Genomic DNA, 20,100 nt, shown 5'->3' on the forward strand with positions numbered 1-20,100 from the left:
GTCAAAGCTTGATTAGATAAGGAAGATAAGGATCTCTACCAGGACTCTTTTTCAGTAAAAGTATGTCCATAGCAAGACTTAATGTGAACACATAAAATGTATACCTGTATAATTTACAATACACTTGTTTGCCATTTAATATCTCTCCACACAACAGTAAATTTTCCCCCTTTTATTGTTTAAGAGCACAATGGACATGCACAGAGGAAGTCTGCAGGAATTCCTGGCATCCTGAGCTTAGGGCAAGGAGATTTCCAGCAGTTATTCCATCATCGTTTGAGGAGAGGAGGCTCTTCCTCCTGATGGGTGGGACTTAGCAGTTGGACTAGCTCTATATCTGACCAGTGAGCAGAGCGGATTCCCTCTGAGATGTTGGGAGCACTTCAAAACCTCAATGTCTCTGATGCCAGCTGAGTCTGACTGCTTACCAGCGCAGATTTGGAAACTGTGCTGTCCACGAACTTCAGGTAAGAGCAGTTTTGTTCTTAAGGCTGACAATGTTATGAGTTTCACATGTTCCATAAGTAGTAAAAACAAACTAGGCTCCTTTCATTTAAAGTGTTGTTTAATCCAAAGTGGAACAAGATTTGAGCTGCAGCGTTCATACTTTTAAATGAGTTGACAAAGTCCTGTCTAAACCAAAAGTGAGAAAAGCAGCTGTGCACAGTATACTGCACTGTCAGCCAACACCCTCCTGATAAAAAGGGAAAGGAAACATTCCTCAATGATTACCTTTGACCATGCTTGTTGAAATAACATTTTACACAACTAGGTCTATATATTTGAACAAGTCTGAACAATCACACATCATGAATATGCAAATCTTTCTCTGTTACAGCTACAGAAACTGTTACATAATATTAAAACTGCATAGCCAGTTTATTCCTTTCTTTCTTTCCTTCCTTCCTCTTTTTTTTTTTTTACTGTTGACTGTCAAGAATGCCCTGCAATTAAGACCCGAGTGTCACAGATTCATGTGTATGTAATCCAATGTTGAGAAAGTATGCAATTTGCTGTGTGATGTCAATGTAAAAGCTGCTCCTCAAGTTTTTTTTCCTCCCAGCAAAAAGGTAGCAGCTTCACTGGTTCCCTACCATAAAACCTTTTTGTCATTGAGACAGATTTTTGGCCCAGTTGAAGCTACAGCAATATAACTCGCATAGACAAGTGGGTGTGACCTGAATTAGCGCTAATCATGGTCAAGGCTTTATGTATTTCTTGACAAGGTTTTTACCACAGTAAATCAGTGTTAGGGTGACAAATGTTTTTCTAATCAACACAATTAGTCCAATGTGGGTAGTAAATCCACCGATTCATTAATAGGCCAGTTAAGACTTTAAAGAGTCACAACCAATTATACTCATAGCCAATTTAATGTCACAAATTAACCTAACCTGCACTCATCTAGACTATGGGAGAAAGCCCATACAGATTCAAACCCATAACCTTCTTGGTATGAGGTGACAGTGTATCAGTGCTTCACTGTACCGCCCATTGGCACGAAGGTTATTTTGCATTTGTGTTAGACATCTATGCCATGAAGTACGTGATGAAAGATTATTGGATTTGACTGAAATGAGATTAATCAGCAAATGTTTGATAATTGTTTCAAGTCGTTTATCAAGCCGTAATGAAGCTGTAGCTTCGATGTGAGACTCTGCTTTTCCTTTTCTAACTTTTATTTTAAACACATCACGCTGGGCTCAGAGAAACTGTGAAATTATTCTGTTATTATTGCAGTTTTCTGTTGTTTTATTTACATAAATTGTATATAATGTTGATTTTTTTTTTTTTTTTTTTTGTTTAGAGTAGTTAATTTGATGACATGTCTAAACACTGCCGTCATATTTAGTGGTGGCGTTGTACTGGGCTGCATTATTTGAAAGGCTGTAAATATAATGTATTCCAGTAGACCACAACCTAACCTTTAACCTCAGTAACAAAAAAACATAAAAGAAAACATAATAATAGATATTTCTACAATGGAACTAAAACATTATGAGCTTTGTAAAGATTAATGTGGGCAGAACTGTTGTAGTAGACCAGTTAAAGTATAATTTTAGGTAGCTAATAGGTGAAGGCAAACCATGTTTTTTTTTTCCAATATTAAACATGAAAGATATACTTTGGGCAAGGAAAGAATATTTGCATAAGTACTAAAAGCAGCCTGTGACCATTAAACAATAATCTACAGTGTGTTAAGACTATAACTCTATCGCGTTGCTGTAATGTGTTTGCTGCTAAAGCTTTGCATTGACGGTATGATAAGCAAACTCATGTGATGTAATAAATGCAAAATTAATGTTCAACATCTCCAAAAACATTCAAACATTTACAGAGTGTCTGACAAACTCAGTTACTCAAAGTTCAGCAGTTACAGACAGATATTCTGCAGCTCCGCGTAACTGCTGTTGCTGCACAAATAGCTTTAGTCCGATTTAACAGAGGCTTGTGTAACTTGGTGTGTGCTCCAAGTTGACATAACCACAGTGTCATAACATAGTGGCCTAACAGGTGTTGTATTGAATGCAAGGTGCACACACCTTTAGTCCACTGAGGTTATAAATGAGAAGAGAGCACTATTTTAACTACACAGTGCTCATAATCTACTGTGAAAAAATGTCTTATTGCCAGCAAGGGGTTTCTATCCCAGGCGGCAAAGACAGGGGGGAGATCAGAGTGTGGAAATAATGCATAAAATAGAGCCTTGACTACGATTGCTGTTTATTTTCTCAGTTGAGTATTAAAACAAAGAGCAAGTTTGTGAACTTCAAGGCTGAGTCCCCTTCCACACCCTTTTTCTGAGTGATTATAGTCACTCCTACAGGTGGAAATGACATCATGCATAATACAAAAAACAGCCACTAACCTGTCAGCAGTGTGGGTGGAAAACAATAATAAACAAATCAATCTTCTCTTCACTGTTCTGTAACAGCACAGGAGGTGTTCAAACTTGAATGTTATAGGGGAGCTCTGTGTGTTGTTTAACAACTGTCACTTCTCATTTACATTCTTTTTTTTAGATTTACTGGTGTAGTTACTGCATAAATTGAGAGAAAACTAAGCAAGTTTTGGGATCACTAGAATTCAATATGGGGTTTTGTGAATTTGAACAATCTTGGACCATGCAGTTTTAAAATCATAGTGGTGTTTAAAGGCTTAAGAATAGCACACTGTGTCTCAAGTATTTCCATGTCTGTTATTACAACACAGGGCATCTGGCTGTTCCAGTTCTTAAGCATTACTTCTTGGCATGCCAAAGCAAATACATGATGCTTGTGCAACATATGCATGTTGAACACGATTCATTTATTTTCAGCACAGAAGATTGCAATTATGTTATTTTTGTCTATGTACACTGTGAATACATAGATAATGTTTGAAAACAATAATCTAGACTATTGAACCATATGCTCATAAGAATTCACTTGCATTTCAATTCTTTAATGTGTGCAGTTAAAGACATCAAAAGGAGGAGCTAGCTGAGTTTCTGAGTGTCAGTGGTTGTTATCTACCTAATTTGTTTGTGTTAGTAAACTGTTATATTGTAAAATTGACGTTACAATACAACGGGGCCATAAAAAGATAAAAAGAGAATGTTGTTATAAAATAATGACAATGCCAAATCAGACATGCTTGTAAGAAAGACGTGTATTTTGCTTCTTTTATCTCTACAGAGACAGAGTTACCTGCCAAAATCCATATAACACCGTGTACCTGCATCCGAGAATCTGAGGCTGTTCACGACACATTAGGAATCTAAAAGGTTTGATATACAGTTGGGAGACAGATCACATATAAAATTGACCTTATTGGTGCTTTGCAAGTTTAGCACAAATCATTACTAGTGTTATAATTAACAAGTGTATATTCATTGTCGTTATACATTTACCACTATGCTACTAATGTATGAAGAAGGCAGAGCAAAGTTAAAGGGGATAAATTACAATTTACCTTTGTATGTTTACACAGGGTAGTGATGGGAAGGGAATCCACTATGGAGAAACTCCATGGGAAAAGTCATACTCAATAACTGCTATAGTTTTTGCAATGAAAATCATGTAAAAGGCCAGCCATAGTAAAAATCATGAAAACTAAACCCAAATCAACACTTTACATGAAGATTATAACCGTAATGAAGTTTGGAAATATTGCATTTGCATTTGTGGAAAATGTATACAAAGAAATAAAATGCAAATTTAAGCAACTCTTTCTGTGTTATACAGTTCTTTAGGTCAAGATGGATAGTCAAGACATGAAGCAAAATGGTGTCACAGAAGTCCATGGACCTCTGGCTGGCATATATCTGGAGAAGACAAAGGAGAAGATAACCATATATCAAGCCATGAAAAAACGTCTGCTTAAGCCAGGAACAGCGTTAGCCCTGCTAGAAGCTCAAGCTGCCACAGTCGGCATTGTAGACCCAATAAATAACAGAATACTTCCTGTGGCAGATGCTGTTAAAGAAGGAATAGTTGGACCAGAAATGAAAGAGAAACTCCTCCTAGCTCAGAAAGCAATCTCTGGATATGTAGACCCCTACACCAATGAAATTATATCTGTATTCCAAGCTATGCAAAAAGATTTAGTTCCAAGAGATTATGGATTGAGGCTGCTGGAAGCACAGATAGCCACAAAAGGCCTATGTGATCCTGTCGAGAAGACAAATATTTCAGTTGAATCAGCAATTCAAAGGGGCTACTATGAGAAAGATTTGCTGAATGACCAGATGTCAGAGTTGAAAGTGTTCTACAATCCAAGCTCTCAAGAATTTCTGAACTACCGAAATCTCCTTAAGACATGTACTGTGGAGCCAGGCACAAACCTGGCGCTCCTTCCTGTCTGCATTGCATTCAAAGGTCTGCGGAGAGGAATTTCCTCCACTGAACTCTTTGAATCAAAGATCATTGACAAAGAAACATTTAGTGACCTGCAGAAGGGGAAGATCACGACACAGGATGTGATGCTGATGGAAACGGTGAAAGAATACCTGGAGGGGAAAGGCAGTATTGCAGGGATTGTTGTACTGTCAACCAATCAGAAAATGAGTATTTATCAAGCCATGAAACAAGGAGTACTTATGCCTGGAACAGCACTAGTTCTACTTGAGGCACAAGCTGCCACTGGATTCATGGTTGATCCTGTAGAAAATAAAAAGTTCACTGTGGACGAGGCCATCAAAAACAAGCTTATTGGCCCAGAATATCATGCAAAGCTGTGTTCTGCTGAGCGAGCAGTAACTGGATACAAAGACCCATACACAGGTAAAACTATATCCCTGTTTCAAGCACTGTCAAAAGACCTCATTGTTAAGGAACATGGGATTCGCCTACTTGAAGCACAAATCGCCACCGGTGGAATAATAGACCCAATCAACAGTCACAGACTCCCCACAGAGGTTGCCTTCAACAGAGGTTATTTCAATGAAGAAATGAAAGGCATACTAGAAGATGCAGGTGATGACACAAAAGGGTTTTTTGACCCAAACACAGAGGATAATCTATCCTATCTTCAGCTCATGGAAAGGTGTGTCATTGATCCAGCCACTGGACTGTGCCTTCTTCCTCTACACGATAAATCAACTAGGCTGGATTTCAACTTCATTGAATATCAAACTAAAATGGATTTGAAACAGGTGAAAGTGTATGTTACATGTGGGAAGTACATGGGAATGACAGTATCTCTGTGGGAACTGCTGATGTCTGAATACTTTGATGCACAACAAAGGCAAGATATCATTCAAAAGTATCGTGAAGGAAAGCTCAATATCAAGACGATCATCACAACAGTAATGGAAGTCATTGAAAAGTCTGTGAAAACAACTAAAGTGACCTTTGAAGGCATCCGTGAAACTGTCACAGCCAAACAGCTTGTGGAGGCAGATATCATCAGTGAGGAGGTCCTGGAAGATCTGAAAAAAGGAAAGAAGTCAGTGAAGGACGTGATAGAAGATGAAAATGTAAATGTCTATCTAAAGGGGAAAGACAGTATTGCAGGTATTCTGCTTCCTAATTCTCAAGTCATGACCATCTACCAGGCTAGACAGAAACATTTGCTAATGCCAGGAACTGCACTGATTCTACTTGAAGCACAAGCAGCAACAGGGTTCATTATTGACCCTATTGGAAACAGAAAGTTTTCAGTGGATGATGCTGTCAAAGCAAAGATTGTGGGGGCTGATGTCTGTCAAAAGCTGCGCTCAGCAGAGAAAGCAGTCACTGGATACAAAAACCCATATGATGGTAAAATAATCTCCTTGTTCCAAGCCATGCAGAGAGACCTCATTTTGAAAGACCATGGAATTAGGCTTCTGGAGGCACAAATTGCCACTGGTGGGATCATAGACCCAGTAAACAGCCATCGTATTCCTGTCCATGTGGCCTACAAGAGAGGGTACTTCGATGAAAAAATGAATGAGATACTGAGTGATCCAAGTGATGACACTAAAGGATTTTTTGACCCCAACACCCATGAGAACCTGACATATTTGCAGCTCCTGGCCAGATGTGTCACAGATCCCAGTACAGGCTTGTGCCTCCTGCCACTCAAGAGCAAAAGTCGCAAAATCAACATTGATGACAAACTAAGGGAAACATTCAAAACAACAACAGTTACTGTCAGGTATGGCAGATTCAAAGATAAACACACAACACTTTGGGATCTTATAAATTCAGAGTATCTGTCTGAGGACAAAAGACAGGAGTTTTTCAAGCTCTCGAAGTCAAGGAAAATCACAACTGAGGAACTCATTGTCATCATTTTGGAGATCATTGAAAGTAAGGAGATAAAACAGCAAGCAGAATTAAAGTTTCAAGGTCTCAGAGGAGAGGTCTCTGTTGTGGATCTTTTGGATCTTGAAATAGTGGATGAACAAACATATAATAGTTTGGTGGAGGGGAAGATGACAAACACTGATGTCATGAAACTGGACAGTGTGAGAGACTATCTACGAGGGAAAAGTTGTGTAGCTGGGGTGATAGTACAACCCTCCAATCAGAAGCTTAGCATCTATGATGCACAGAGAACTGGTATTCTCACACCAGGTACTGCTCTTTGTCTCCTTGAAGCACAAGCAGCCACAGGGTTCATTGTTGATCCTCTGAAAAACCAAACACTTACAGTGGAACAAGCACTCAAAGAAAAGATCATTGCTCCACAAATGTATGAAAAACTTTTGTCTGCAGAGAGAGCAGTCACTGGTTACACAGATCCATATACTGGTCAAAAGATCTCACTTTTCCAAGCCTTGAAAAAGGATCTAATTGTCAAGCAGCATGGCATCCGTTTACTTGAGGCCCAAATTGCCACAGGTGGTATCATTGATCCCTTGAAGTGCCTTCACTTACCCCTTAATGTGGCATACAAAAAAGGATATTTTGATGCTGAACTCAATAAAATCTTAACAGACCCAACGGATGACACAAAGGGCTTTTTTGACCCAAAGACCCAAGACAATCTGACATACTTGGAGATGTTGAGCAGATGTACAAAAGATAAGGAAACCGGACTGTTTCTCCTGCCCCTGAATGACTCACCAAAATCTACAGCAGCAAAGGTAAAAACTGACACAGAAATACAGCAAGACTTTGAAAGGATAGCTGTGAGCATATCAGTGGGACGTTACTCAGGAAAATCAGTCTCTCTATGGGACTTGATTCACTCTGGATACTTCACTGAAGATCAACGGCTTGAATACATTGAAAAATACAGAACAAACAAGATTACCACACAAACTATAATCACAGAAGTGATTTACATCATTGAAAAATTGGAGAAGAGTGAAACTCCACAAGTGGTAATGGGTCTGCGAAAGCCCATCTCTGCACAACAACTATTGGATTCTGATATAATTGATGCTGATACATTCAGGCAAGTGAAAGAAGGAAAAATGACTCTTGAATCAGTAACACAACGTGAATCTGTAAAGGGATACTTGAAGGGAACCGGAAGCATTGCTGGAATTAAGGTTCACCCATCCCAGAAAGTAATGAGCATATATGAAGCAACAAAAGGAGAGCTAATGACACCTGGCCTTGCACTTCTTCTGCTGGAAGCACAGGCTGCAACAGGATGGATCATAGATCCTTGCAAAAACAAGTTCTATACTGTTGATGAGGCAGCTAGAGAGAAAGTAATTGGACCAGATGTACATGAACAACTTCTTTCAGCTGAACGAGCTGTCACTGGCTATGAAGATCCATTTACAGATGCAACAATATCACTATTTGAAGCCATGAATGAACAACTAATTAAAAGAACCCATGGCATTTGTCTTCTTGAGGCGCAGATGGCAACTGGAGGAATCATTGACCCAATTCAAAGTCACAGGCTACCTATTCATGTTGCTATAAAAAAGGGATTTCTGGATGAGGACATGAAAAATATTCTGCTGAACCCAACTAATGATGCAAAAGGATTTGTTGACCCAAATTCCAAAGAAAATGTCTCTTACCATCAGCTGATAAAGCGATGTGAGCCAGACACTGAAAGTGGGCTACTTCTTCTACCCCTCTACAAGGAGGAATCCAATGTACTCCACACAGATGAGCAAATACAGTTAGCATTCAAAAACAAAATTATTGCAGTAAATGCAGGAAAATTTAAAAACAAGGAGGTAACACTGTGGGAAGTGCTGCTCTCAGAATACATATCAGAACAAAAAAGGCAGCAGCTCATACAACAATACCGGACAGGAGTCATAACAACAGAAGAGATAATTGAAATAGTCATAGCTATTGTTACAGAGGTGTCTTCTAAAGAGAAAAAATTCAAAGGACTTAGAAAGCAAGTGTCTGCAAGTGAGTTGTATGAGTCAAAGATCATCTCAAAAGACCTTTTCAAACAGATTATTCAAGGAGAAGTGACTGAAGAGAATGTTGATAAAATGGAATCAATTCAACAATACCTTGGAGCTACAAACTGTATAGCAGGTGTTAGAGTGGAAGCCACCAAGCAAGTGTTAAGCATATATGATGCCAAAACTAAAAACCTGCTGCCTCCAGGCACATCTCTGATTCTGCTGGAAGCTCAGGCTGCCACTGGATTTGTCATTGATCCAGTGAAGAACAAGAAGCTTTCAGTAGAGGAGGCTGTGTCTCAAAAAGTGGTTGGCAACGAATGGAAAAATAAACTACTTGCAGCAGAAAGAGCAGTCACTGGTTACAAAGATCCCTACACAGAAGATACAATTTCTTTGTTTCAGGCTCTGAAAAAAGACCTCATAGTCAAAGATCATGGAATTCGTCTCCTTGAAGCCCAAATTGCCACAGGAGGCATAATTGATCCAGTGCACAGCCACAGAGTGCCGGTACAAGTGGCGTACCAACGAGGTTACTTTGATGAGGAAATGAATACGATTTTGTCTGACCCTGATGATGACACCAAGGGCTTTTTTGACCCCAACACTAAGGAGAACCTCACTTACCTCCAGCTGATTGAAAGGTGTGTCACTGATCCTGTCACGGGACTTAACTTACTCCCCATCGTGAAGAAAGGCGAGTTTTATTTCTTTGTTGATGAGGCAACAAAACTCATTCTGAAATCTACAACAACTACCAGAGCAGGAGGGAAATACCAAGGAAAAACAGTGTCCCTTTGGGAACTGCTCTATTCCACATACATCACTGAGGAGAAGAGGAGAGAGCTCGTGCAACAGTATAAGACTGGTACCATCACCACTGAACAGTTCTTGGAGATAATCATAACAATCATCCAGCAGCAGACAGATACAACCCCATCATCATCATCACTTGTTGCATGCCAACCACCAGAAACACAAGTGGAAAGCAACACAACAACAACTACCATCACCACTACTACAATCACAGAGACAACAGAACAAAAGTTCCACGGAATCAGGAAGGATGTCACTGCTACCGAGCTGCTCGAATCACAAATCATTACCGAGGACCTTTACAAAGATCTTAGTGCTGGTAAAGTCACAGTGGAGCAAGTGAGTGATATGGACTCAGTGCGCAAGTACCTTGAGGGAACCAACAGCATTGCAGGTGTGTACCTGCAGTCCACCAAAGAGACCCTGAGCATCTATGAAGCCAAAAGCAGAGGGTTGCTGAAACCAGGCACGTCTCTTATTCTGCTGGAGGCTCAGGCTGCCACTGGCTTTATCATTGATCCAGTGAAGAACAAGAAGCTTTCAGTGGAAGAAGCTGTGGCTCAAAAGGTGGTTGGCAATGAGTGGAAAAACAAGCTGCTTTCAGCAGAGAAAGCAGTTACTGGATATAGAGACCCATACACTGAAAAGACCATTTCTTTGTTCCAAGCACTGCATAAAGACCTCATCGTCAAGGACCACGGAATTCGTCTCCTTGAAGCACAAATTGCCACAGGAGGCATAATTGACCCAGTGCACAGCCACAGAGTGCCGGTACAAGTGGCATATGAGAGAGGTTACTTTGATGAGGAAATGAATAAGATTTTGTCTGACCCTGATGATGACACCAAGGGCTTTTTTGACCCCAACACTAAGGAGAACCTCACTTACCTCCAGCTTGTTGAGAGGTGTGTCACTGATCCTGTCACAGGTCTGAGCTTGCTGGTCATTGCGAAGAAAGGCGAGTTTTATTTCTTTGTTGATGAGGCAACAAAACTCATTCTGAAATCTACAACAACTACCAGAGCAGGAGGGAAATACCAAGGAAAAACAGTGTCCCTTTGGGAACTGCTCTATTCCACATACATCACTGAGGAGAAGAGGAGAGAGCTCGTGCAACAGTATAAGACTGGTACCATCACAACTGAACAGTTCTTGGAGATAATCATAACAATCATCCAGCAGCAGACAGATACAACCCCATCATCATCATCACTTGTTGCATGCCAACCACCAGAAACACAAGTGGACAGCAACAACACGACAACTACCATCACCACTACTACAATCACAGAGACAACAGAACAAAAGTTCCACGGAATCAGGAAGGATGTCACTGCTACCGAGCTGCTCGAATCACAAATCATCACTGAGGACCTTTACAAAGATCTTAGTGCTGGTAAAGTCACAGTGGAGCAAGTGAGTGATATGGACTCAGTGCGCAAGTATCTTGAGGGAACCAACAGCATTGCAGGAGTGTACCTGCAGTCCACCAAAGAGACCCTGAGCATCTATGAAGCCAAAAGCAGAGGGTTGCTGACTCCAGGCACGTCTCTGATTCTGCTGGAGGCTCAAGCTGCCACTGGCTTTATCATTGATCCAGTGAAGAACAAGAAGCTTTCAGTGGAAGAAGCTGTGGCTCAAAAGGTGGTTGGCAATGAGTGGAAAAACAAGCTGCTTTCAGCAGAGAAAGCAGTTACTGGATATAGAGACCCATACACTGAAAAGACCATTTCTTTGTTCCAAGCACTGCATAAAGACCTTATCGTCAAGGACCACGGAATTCGTCTCCTTGAAGCACAAATTGCCACAGGAGGCATAATTGACCCAGTGCACAGCCACAGAGTGCCGGTACAAGTGGCATATGAGAGAGGTTACTTTGATGAGGAAATGAATAAGATTTTGTCTGACCCTGATGATGACACCAAGGGCTTTTTTGACCCCAACACTAAGGAGAACCTCACTTACCTCCAGCTTGTTGAGAGGTGTGTCACTGATCCTGTCACAGGTCTGAGCTTGCTGGTCATTGCGAAGAAAGGCGAGTTTTATTTCTTTGTTGATGAGGCAACAAAACTCATTCTGAAATCTACAACAACTACCAGAGCAGGAGGGAAATACCAAGGAAAAACAGTGTCCCTGTGGGAACTGCTCTATTCCACATACATCACTGAGGAGAAGAGGAGAGAGCTCGTGCAACAGTACAAGACTGGTACCATCACCACTGAACAGTTCTTGGAGATAATCATAACAATCATCCAGCAGCAGACAGATACAACCCCATCATCATCATCATCACTTGTTGCATGCCAACCACCAGAAACACAAGTGGACAGCAACACAACAACAACTACCATCACCACTACTACAATCACAGAGACAACAGAACAAAAGTTCCACGGAATCAGGAAGGATGTCACTGCTACCGAGCTGCTCGAATCACAAATCATTACCGAGGACCTTTACAAAGATCTTAGTGCTGGTAAAGTCACAGTGGAGCAAGTGAGTGATATGGACTCAGTGCGCAAGTACCTTGAGGGAACCAACAGCATTGCAGGAGTGTACCTGCAGTCCACCAAAGAGACCCTGAGCATCTATGAAGCCAAAAGCAGAGGGTTGCTGAAACCAGGCACGTCTCTTATTCTGCTGGAGGCTCAGGCTGCCACTGGCTTTATCATAGATCCAGTGAAGAACAAGAAGCTTTCAGTGGAAGAAGCTGTGGCTCAAAAAGTGGTTGGCAATGAGTGGAAAAACAAGCTGCTTTCAGCAGAGAAAGCAGTTACAGGATACAGAGACCCATACACTGAAAAGACCATTTCTTTGTTCCAAGCACTGCATAAAGACCTCATCGTCAAGGACCACGGAATTCGTCTCCTTGAAGCACAAATTGCCACAGGAGGCATAATTGACCCAGTGCACAGCCACAGAGTGCCGGTACAAGTGGCATATGAGAGAGGTTACTTTGATGAGGAAATGAATAAGATTTTGTCTGACCCTGATGATGACACCAAGGGCTTTTTTGACCCCAACACTAAGGAGAACCTCACTTACCTCCAGCTTGTTGAGAGGTGTGTCACTGATCCTGTCACAGGTCTGAGCTTGCTGGTCATTGCGAAGAAAGGCGAGTTTTATTTCTTTGTTGATGAGGCAACAAAACTCATTCTGAAATCTACAACAACTACCAGAGCAGGAGGGAAATACCAAGGAAAAACAGTGTCCCTGTGGGAACTGCTCTATTCCACATACATCACTGAGGAGAAGAGGAGAGAGCTCGTGCAACAGTATAAGACTGGTACCATCACAACTGAACAGTTCTTGGAGATAATCATAATAATCATCCAGCAGCAGACAGATACAACCCCATCATCATCATCACTTGTTGCATGCCAACCACCAGAAACACAAGTGGACAGCAACAACACGACAACTACCATCACCACTTATATATTCACAGAGACAACAGAACAAAAGTTCCACGGAATCAGGAAGGATGTCACTGCTACCGAGCTGCTCGAATCACAAATCATCACTGAGGACCTTTACAAAGATCTTAGTGCTGGTAAAGTCACAGTGGAGCAAGTGAGTGATATGGACTCAGTGCGCATGTACCTTGAGGGAACCAACAGCATTGCAGGTGTGTACCTGCAGTCCACCAAAGAGACCCTGAGCATCTATGAAGCCAAAAGCAGAGGGTTGCTGACTCCAGGCACGTCTCTGATTCTGCTGGAGGCTCAGGCTGCCACTGGCTTTATCATTGATCCAGTGAAGAACAAGAAACTTTCAGTGGAAGAAGCTGTGGCTCAAAAAGTGGTTGGCAATGAGTGGAAAAAGAAGCTGCTTTCAGCAGAGAAAGCAGTTACAGGATACAGAGACCCCTACACTGAAAAGACCATTTCTTTGTTCCAAGCACTGCATAAAGACCTCATCGTCAAGGACCATGGAATTCGTCTCCTTGAAGCACAAATTGCCACAGGAGGCATAATTGACCCAGTGCACAGCCACAGAGTGCCGGTACAAGTGGCATATGAGAGAGGTTACTTTGATGAGGAAATGAATAAGATTTTGTCTGACCCTGATGATGACACCAAGGGCTTTTTTGACCCCAACACTAAGGAGAACCTCACTTACCTCCAGCTGATTGAGAGGTGTGTCACTGATCCTGTCACAGGCCTTAGCTTATTGGTCATTGTGAAGAAAGGCGAGTTTTATTTCTTTGTTGACGAGGCAACAAAACTCATTCTGAAATCTACAACAACTACCAGCGCAGGAGGGAAATACCAAGGAAAAACAGTGTCCCTTTGGGAACTGCTCTATTCCAAATACATCACTGAGGAGAAGAGGAGAGAGCTCGTGCAACAGTACAAGACTGGTACCATCACCACTGAACAGTTCTTGGAGATAATCATAACAATCATCCAGCAGCAGACAGATACAACCCCATCATCATCATCACTTGTTGCATGCCAACCACCAGAAACACAAGTGGACAGCAACACAACATCAACTACCATCACCACTACTACAATCACAGAGACAACAGAACAAAAGTTCCACGGAATCAGGAAGGATGTCACTGCTACCGAGCTGCTCGAATCACAAATCATCACCGAGGACCTTTACAAAGATCTTAGTGCTGGTAAAGTCACAGTGGAGCAAGTGAGTGATATGGACTCAGTGCGCAAGTACCTTGAGGGAACCAACAGCATTGCAGGAGTGTACCTGCAGTCCACCAAAGAGACCCTGAGCATCTATGAAGCCAAAAGCAGAAGGTTGTTGAATCCAGGCACGTCTCTGATTCTGCTGGAGGCTCAGGCTGCTACTGGATTTATCATAGATCCAGTGAAGAACAAGAAGCTTTCAGTGGAAGAAGCTGTGGCTCAAAAGGTGGTTGGCAATGAGTGGAAAAACAAGCTGCTTTCAGCAGAGAAAGCAGTTACAGGATACAGAGACCCATACACTGAAAAGACCATTTCTTTGTTCCAAGCACTGCATAAAGACCTCATCGTCAAGGACCACGGAATTCGTCTCCTTGAAGCCCAAATTGCCACAGGAGGCATAATTGACCCAGTGCACAGCCACAGAGTGCCGGTACAAGTGGCATATGAGAGAGGTTACTTTGATGAGGAAATGAATACGATTTTGTCTGACCCTGATGATGACACCAAGGGCTTTTTTGACCCCAACACTCAGGAGAACCTCACTTACCTCCAGCTTGTTGAGAGGTGTGTCACTGATCCTGTCACAGGCCTTAGCTTGCTGGTCATTGCGAAGAAAGGCGAGTTTTATTTCTTTGTTGACGAGGCAACAAAACTCATTCTGAAATCTACAACAACTACCAGCGCAGGAGGGAAATACCAAGGAAAAACAGTGTCCCTTTGGGAACTGCTCTATTCCAAATACATCACTGAGGAGAAGAGGAGAGAGCTCGTGCAACAGTACAAGACTGGTACCATCACCACTGAACAGTTCTTGGAGATAATCATAACAATCATCCAGCAGCAGACAGATACAACCCCATCATCATCATCACTTGTTGCATGCCAACCACCAGAAACACAAGTGGACAGCAACACAACAACAACTACCATCACCACTACTACAATCACAGAGACAACAGAACAAAAGTTCCACGGAATCAGGAAGGATGTCACTGCTACCGAGCTGCTCGAATCACAAATCATCACCGAGGACCTTTACAAAGATCTTAGTGCTGGTAAAGTCACAGTGGAGCAAGTGAGTGATATGGACTCAGTGCGCAAGTACCTTGAGGGAACCAACAGCATTGCAGGAGTGTACCTGCAGTCCACCAAAGAGACCCTGAGCATCTATGAAGCCAAAAGCAGAGGGTTGCTGACTCCAGGCACGTCTCTGATTCTGCTGGAGGCTCAGGCTGCCACTGGCTTTATCATTGATCCAGTGAAGAACAAGAAACTTTCAGTGGAAGAAGCTGTGGCTCAAAAAGTGGTTGGCAATGAGTGGAAAAAGAAGCTGCTTTCAGCAGAGAAAGCAGTTACAGGATACAGAGACCCCTACACTGAAAAGACCATTTCTTTGTTCCAAGCACTGCATAAAGACCTCATCGTCAAGGACCACGGAATTCGTCTCCTTGAAGCCCAAATTGCCACAGGAGGCATAATTGACCCAGTGCACAGCCACAGAGTGCCGGTACAAGTGGCATATGAGAGAGGTTACTTTGATGAGGAAATGAATAAGATTTTGTCTGACCCTGATGATGACACCAAGGGCTTTTTTGACCCCAACACTAAGGAGAACCTCACTTACCTCCAGCTGATTGAGAGGTGTGTCACTGATCCTGTCACAGGCCTTAGCTTATTGGTCATTGTGAAGAAAGGCGAGTTTTATTTCTTTGTTGACGAGGCAACAAAACTCATTCTGAAATCTACAACAACTACCAGCGCAGGAGGGAAATACCAAGGAAAAACAGTGTCCCTTTGGGAACTGCTCTATTCCAAATACATCACTGAGGAGAAGAGGAGAGAGCTCGTGCAACAGTACAAGACTGGTACCATCACCACTGAACAGTTCTTGGAGATAATCATAACAATCATCCAGCAGCAGACAGATACAACCCCATCATCATCATCACTTGTTGCATGCCAACCACCAGAAACACAAGTGGACAGCAACACAACATCAACTACCATCACCACTACTACAATCACAGAGACAACAGAACAAAAGTTCCACGGAATCAGGAAGGATGTCACTGCTACCGAGCTGCTCGAATCACAAATCATCACCGAGGACCTTTACAAAGATCTTAGTGCTGGTAAAGTCACAGTGGAGCAAGTGAGTGATATGGACTCAGTGCGCAAGTACCTTGAGGGAACCAACAGCATTGCAGGAGTGTACCTGCAGTCCACCAAAGAGACCCTGAGCATCTATGAAGCCAAAAGCAGAAGGTTGTTGAATCCAGGCACGTCTCTGATTCTGCTGGAGGCTCAGGCTGCTACTGGATTTATCATAGATCCAGTGAAGAACAAGAAGCTTTCAGTGGAAGAAGCTGTGGCTCAAAAGGTGGTTGGCAATGAGTGGAAAAACAAGCTGCTTTCAGCAGAGAAAGCAGTTACAGGATACAGAGACCCATACACTGAAAAGACCATTTCTTTGTTCCAAGCACTGCATAAAGACCTCATCGTCAAGGACCACGGAATTCGTCTCCTTGAAGCCCAAATTGCCACAGGAGGCATAATTGACCCAGTGCACAGCCACAGAGTGCCGGTACAAGTGGCATATGAGAGAGGTTACTTTGATGAGGAAATGAATACGATTTTGTCTGACCCTGATGATGACACCAAGGGCTTTTTTGACCCCAACACTCAGGAGAACCTCACTTACCTCCAGCTTGTTGAGAGGTGTGTCACTGATCCTGTCACAGGCCTTAGCTTGCTGGTCATTGCGAAGAAAGGCGAGTTTTATTTCTTTGTTGACGAGGCAACAAAACTCATTCTGAAATCTACAACAACTACCAGCGCAGGAGGGAAATACCAAGGAAAAACAGTGTCCCTTTGGGAACTGCTCTATTCCAAATACATCACTGAGGAGAAGAGGAGAGAGCTCGTGCAACAGTACAAGACTGGTACCATCACCACTGAACAGTTCTTGGAGATAATCATAACAATCATCCAGCAGCAGACAGATACAACCCCATCATCATCATCACTTGTTGCATGCCAACCACCAGAAACACAAGTGGACAGCAACACAACATCAACTACCATCACCACTACTACAATCACAGAGACAACAGAACAAAAGTTCCACGGAATCAGGAAGGATGTCACTGCTACCGAGCTGCTCGAATCACAAATCATCACCGAGGACCTTTACAAAGATCTTAGTGCTGGTAAAGTCACAGTGGAGCAAGTGAGTGATATGGACTCAGTGCGCAAGTACCTTGAGGGAACCAACAGCATTGCAGGAGTGTACCTGCAGTCCACCAAAGAGACCCTGAGCATCTATGAAGCCAAAAGCAGAAGGTTGTTGAATCCAGGCACGTCTCTGATTCTGCTGGAGGCTCAGGCTGCTACTGGATTTATCATAGATCCAGTGAAGAACAAGAAGCTTTCAGTGGAAGAAGCTGTGGCTCAAAAGGTGGTTGGCAATGAGTGGAAAAACAAGCTGCTTTCAGCAGAGAAAGCAGTTACAGGATATAGAGACCCATACACTGAAAAGACCATTTCTTTGTTCCAAGCACTGCATAAAGACCTCATCGTCAAGGACCACGGAATTCGTCTCCTTGAAGCCCAAATTGCCACAGGAGGCATAATTGACCCAGTGCACAGCCACAGAGTGCCGGTACAAGTGGCATATGAGAGAGGTTACTTTGATGAGGAAATGAATAAGATTTTGTCTGACCCTGATGATGACACCAAGGGCTTTTTTGACCCCAACACTCAGGAGAACCTCACTTACCTCCAGCTTGTTGAGAGGTGTGTCACTGATCCTGTGACAGGCCTGAGCTTGCTGGTCATTGCGAAGAAAGGCGAGTTTTATTTCTTTGTTGACGAGGCAACAAAACTCATTCTGAAATCTACAACAACTACCAGAGCAGGAGGGAAATACCAAGGAAAAACAGTGTCCCTGTGGGAACTGCTCTATTCCAAATACATCACTGAGGAAAAGAGGAGAGAGCTCGTGCAACAGTATAAGACTGGTACCATCACCACTGAACAGTTCTTGGAGATAATCATAACAATCATCCAGCAGCAGACAGATACAACCCCATCATCATCATCACTTGTTGCATGCCAACCACCAGAAACACAAGTGGACAGCAACACAACATCAACTACCATCACCACTACTACAATCACAGAGACAACAGAACAAAAGTTCCACGGAATCAGGAAGGATGTCACTGCTACCGAGCTGCTCGAATCACAAATCATCACCGAGGACCTTTACAAAGATCTTAGTGCTGGTAAAGTCACAGTGGAGCAAGTGAGTGATATGGACTCAGTGCGCAAGTATCTTGAGGGAACCAACAGCATTGCAGGTGTGTACCTGCAGTCCACCAAAGAGACCCTGAGCATCTATGAAGCCAAAAGCAGAGGGTTGCTGACTCCAGGCACGTCTCTGATTCTGCTGGAGGCTCAGGCTGCTACTGGCTTTATCATAGATCCAGTGAAGAACAAGAAGCTTTCAGTGGAAGAAGCTGTGGCTCAAAAGGTGGTTGGCAATGAGTGGAAAAACAAGCTGCTTTCAGCAGAGAAAGCAGTTACAGGATACAGAGACCCATACACTGAAAAGACCATTTCTTTGTTCCAAGCACTGCATAAAGACCTCATCGTCAAGGACCACGGAATTCGTCTCCTTGAAGCCCAAATTGCCACAGGAGGCATAATTGACCCAGTGCACAGCCACAGAGTGCCGGTACAAGTGGCATATGAGAGAGGTTACTTTGATGAGGAAATGAATAAGATTTTGTCTGACCCTGATGATGACACCAAGGGCTTTTTTGACCCCAACACTAAGGAGAACCTCACTTACCTCCAGCTTGTTGAGAGGTGTGTCACTGATCCTGTCACAGGCCTGAGCTTACTCCCATTGCGCAAATGAACAAAAGAAAGCCTTTGTTTTTGCATTAGTTTTTTTGTTTTCCATTATCATATTTTTTTACTGTAATTAAGTAATTTCTGCAATTAGTAAAATGTTAATTTTTAGTCACAAAAGGAAGAAACATATTCAGAAAAAATGACTGTATTTACAGTGTGCTGAATACTGTGTGAGAACGTGCACCAGAAAGAGTTGCAGCTTGAAAAGTTTGACTAACCTGAATATTATAAACTTTTTTTATCACCATGCACAAAAGCATTCAGCCAAAATCAATTCCTATGAAATTACCTAACCAAGAGAAACTGAAATTGAATTAGCTAAAACTTATTAGTTTTGAATGACAACATCAGAAAATGTCAGAACACATAGGACATTTAAAGTTAATGGTTAATATGTGAAATGTCTGTGGTGAAGTATACTGGTGTTAAAATTAAACAGTACAATTCGTACATGGGATTTTACTGGTTTTCCATCAATGGCGATCTTCTTTTGTCATATACAATGCATGGCAGTAATTACAATGTATGTCAAATATTTTTAGCTATTTTGATGCTTCTTTTCATTTGGTTGTCCTTTCATTTTATGTCTGGGATCTATGGTTTTGATTTTGTACTGATGGGATCAAACAGGGTCTCTATTACCTTGCCTGCCAGATTAAGTTGTTTATATAGCATTTCGGCAAATAGTTTCATTACTTCAATATGTTTCTTTTCATTAAGACTAGTAAAAAGTCAAATTGATGTAGCTTTACTGGTCCTGCACTGACCTCACCTGAAAGCCAACTGTTAATTTCTTGTATTTTTTGTAAAACCTTTCTTGCTCAAACTATTGTGTGGTACAATAAATAGATAACACTATTTTGTCTGTTTTTTAAATTTTGTCTCTTTCTAATGGCCTTGATTTCTATTGGTTTG

The 20,100-nt window shown here is 42.2% G+C and overlaps 1 protein-coding gene across 2 annotated transcripts; it reads left to right on the plus strand.

Annotated features, from left to right (window-relative positions):
- The first annotated feature begins 340 nt into the window (after positions 1–340).
- Positions 341–20,043, plus strand: eppk1 (epiplakin 1). 2 transcript variants are annotated; one of them, XM_026347044.1, is made up of 4 exons: positions 341–467; positions 3,678–3,766; positions 4,227–9,494; positions 10,572–20,043. In XM_026347044.1, exons 3-4 carry the CDS (start codon positions 4,241–4,243, stop codon positions 19,187–19,189), a joined length of 13,872 nt encoding a protein of 4,623 aa, XP_026202829.1. In that variant the 5' UTR covers positions 341–467; positions 3,678–3,766; positions 4,227–4,240; the 3' UTR covers positions 19,190–20,043. The 2 variants fall into 2 exon arrangements, with proteins under 2 accessions (XP_026202829.1, XP_026202828.1); XM_026347043.1 differs by having other exon boundaries at positions 4,227–20,043.
- The last annotated feature ends 57 nt before the right edge of the window (positions 20,044–20,100 follow it).

The sequence above is a fragment of the Anabas testudineus genome, chromosome 11, assembly GCF_900324465.2.
Source record: "Anabas testudineus chromosome 11, fAnaTes1.2, whole genome shotgun sequence".
NCBI lineage: Eukaryota > Metazoa > Chordata > Actinopteri > Anabantiformes > Anabantidae > Anabas > Anabas testudineus.

Bases quoted from the DNA above. Each gene is read 5' to 3' on its own strand.
- eppk1 (XM_026347043.1), top strand. From the start codon at position 4,241: ATGGATAGTCAAGACATGAAGCAAAATGGTGTCACAGAAGTCCATGGA.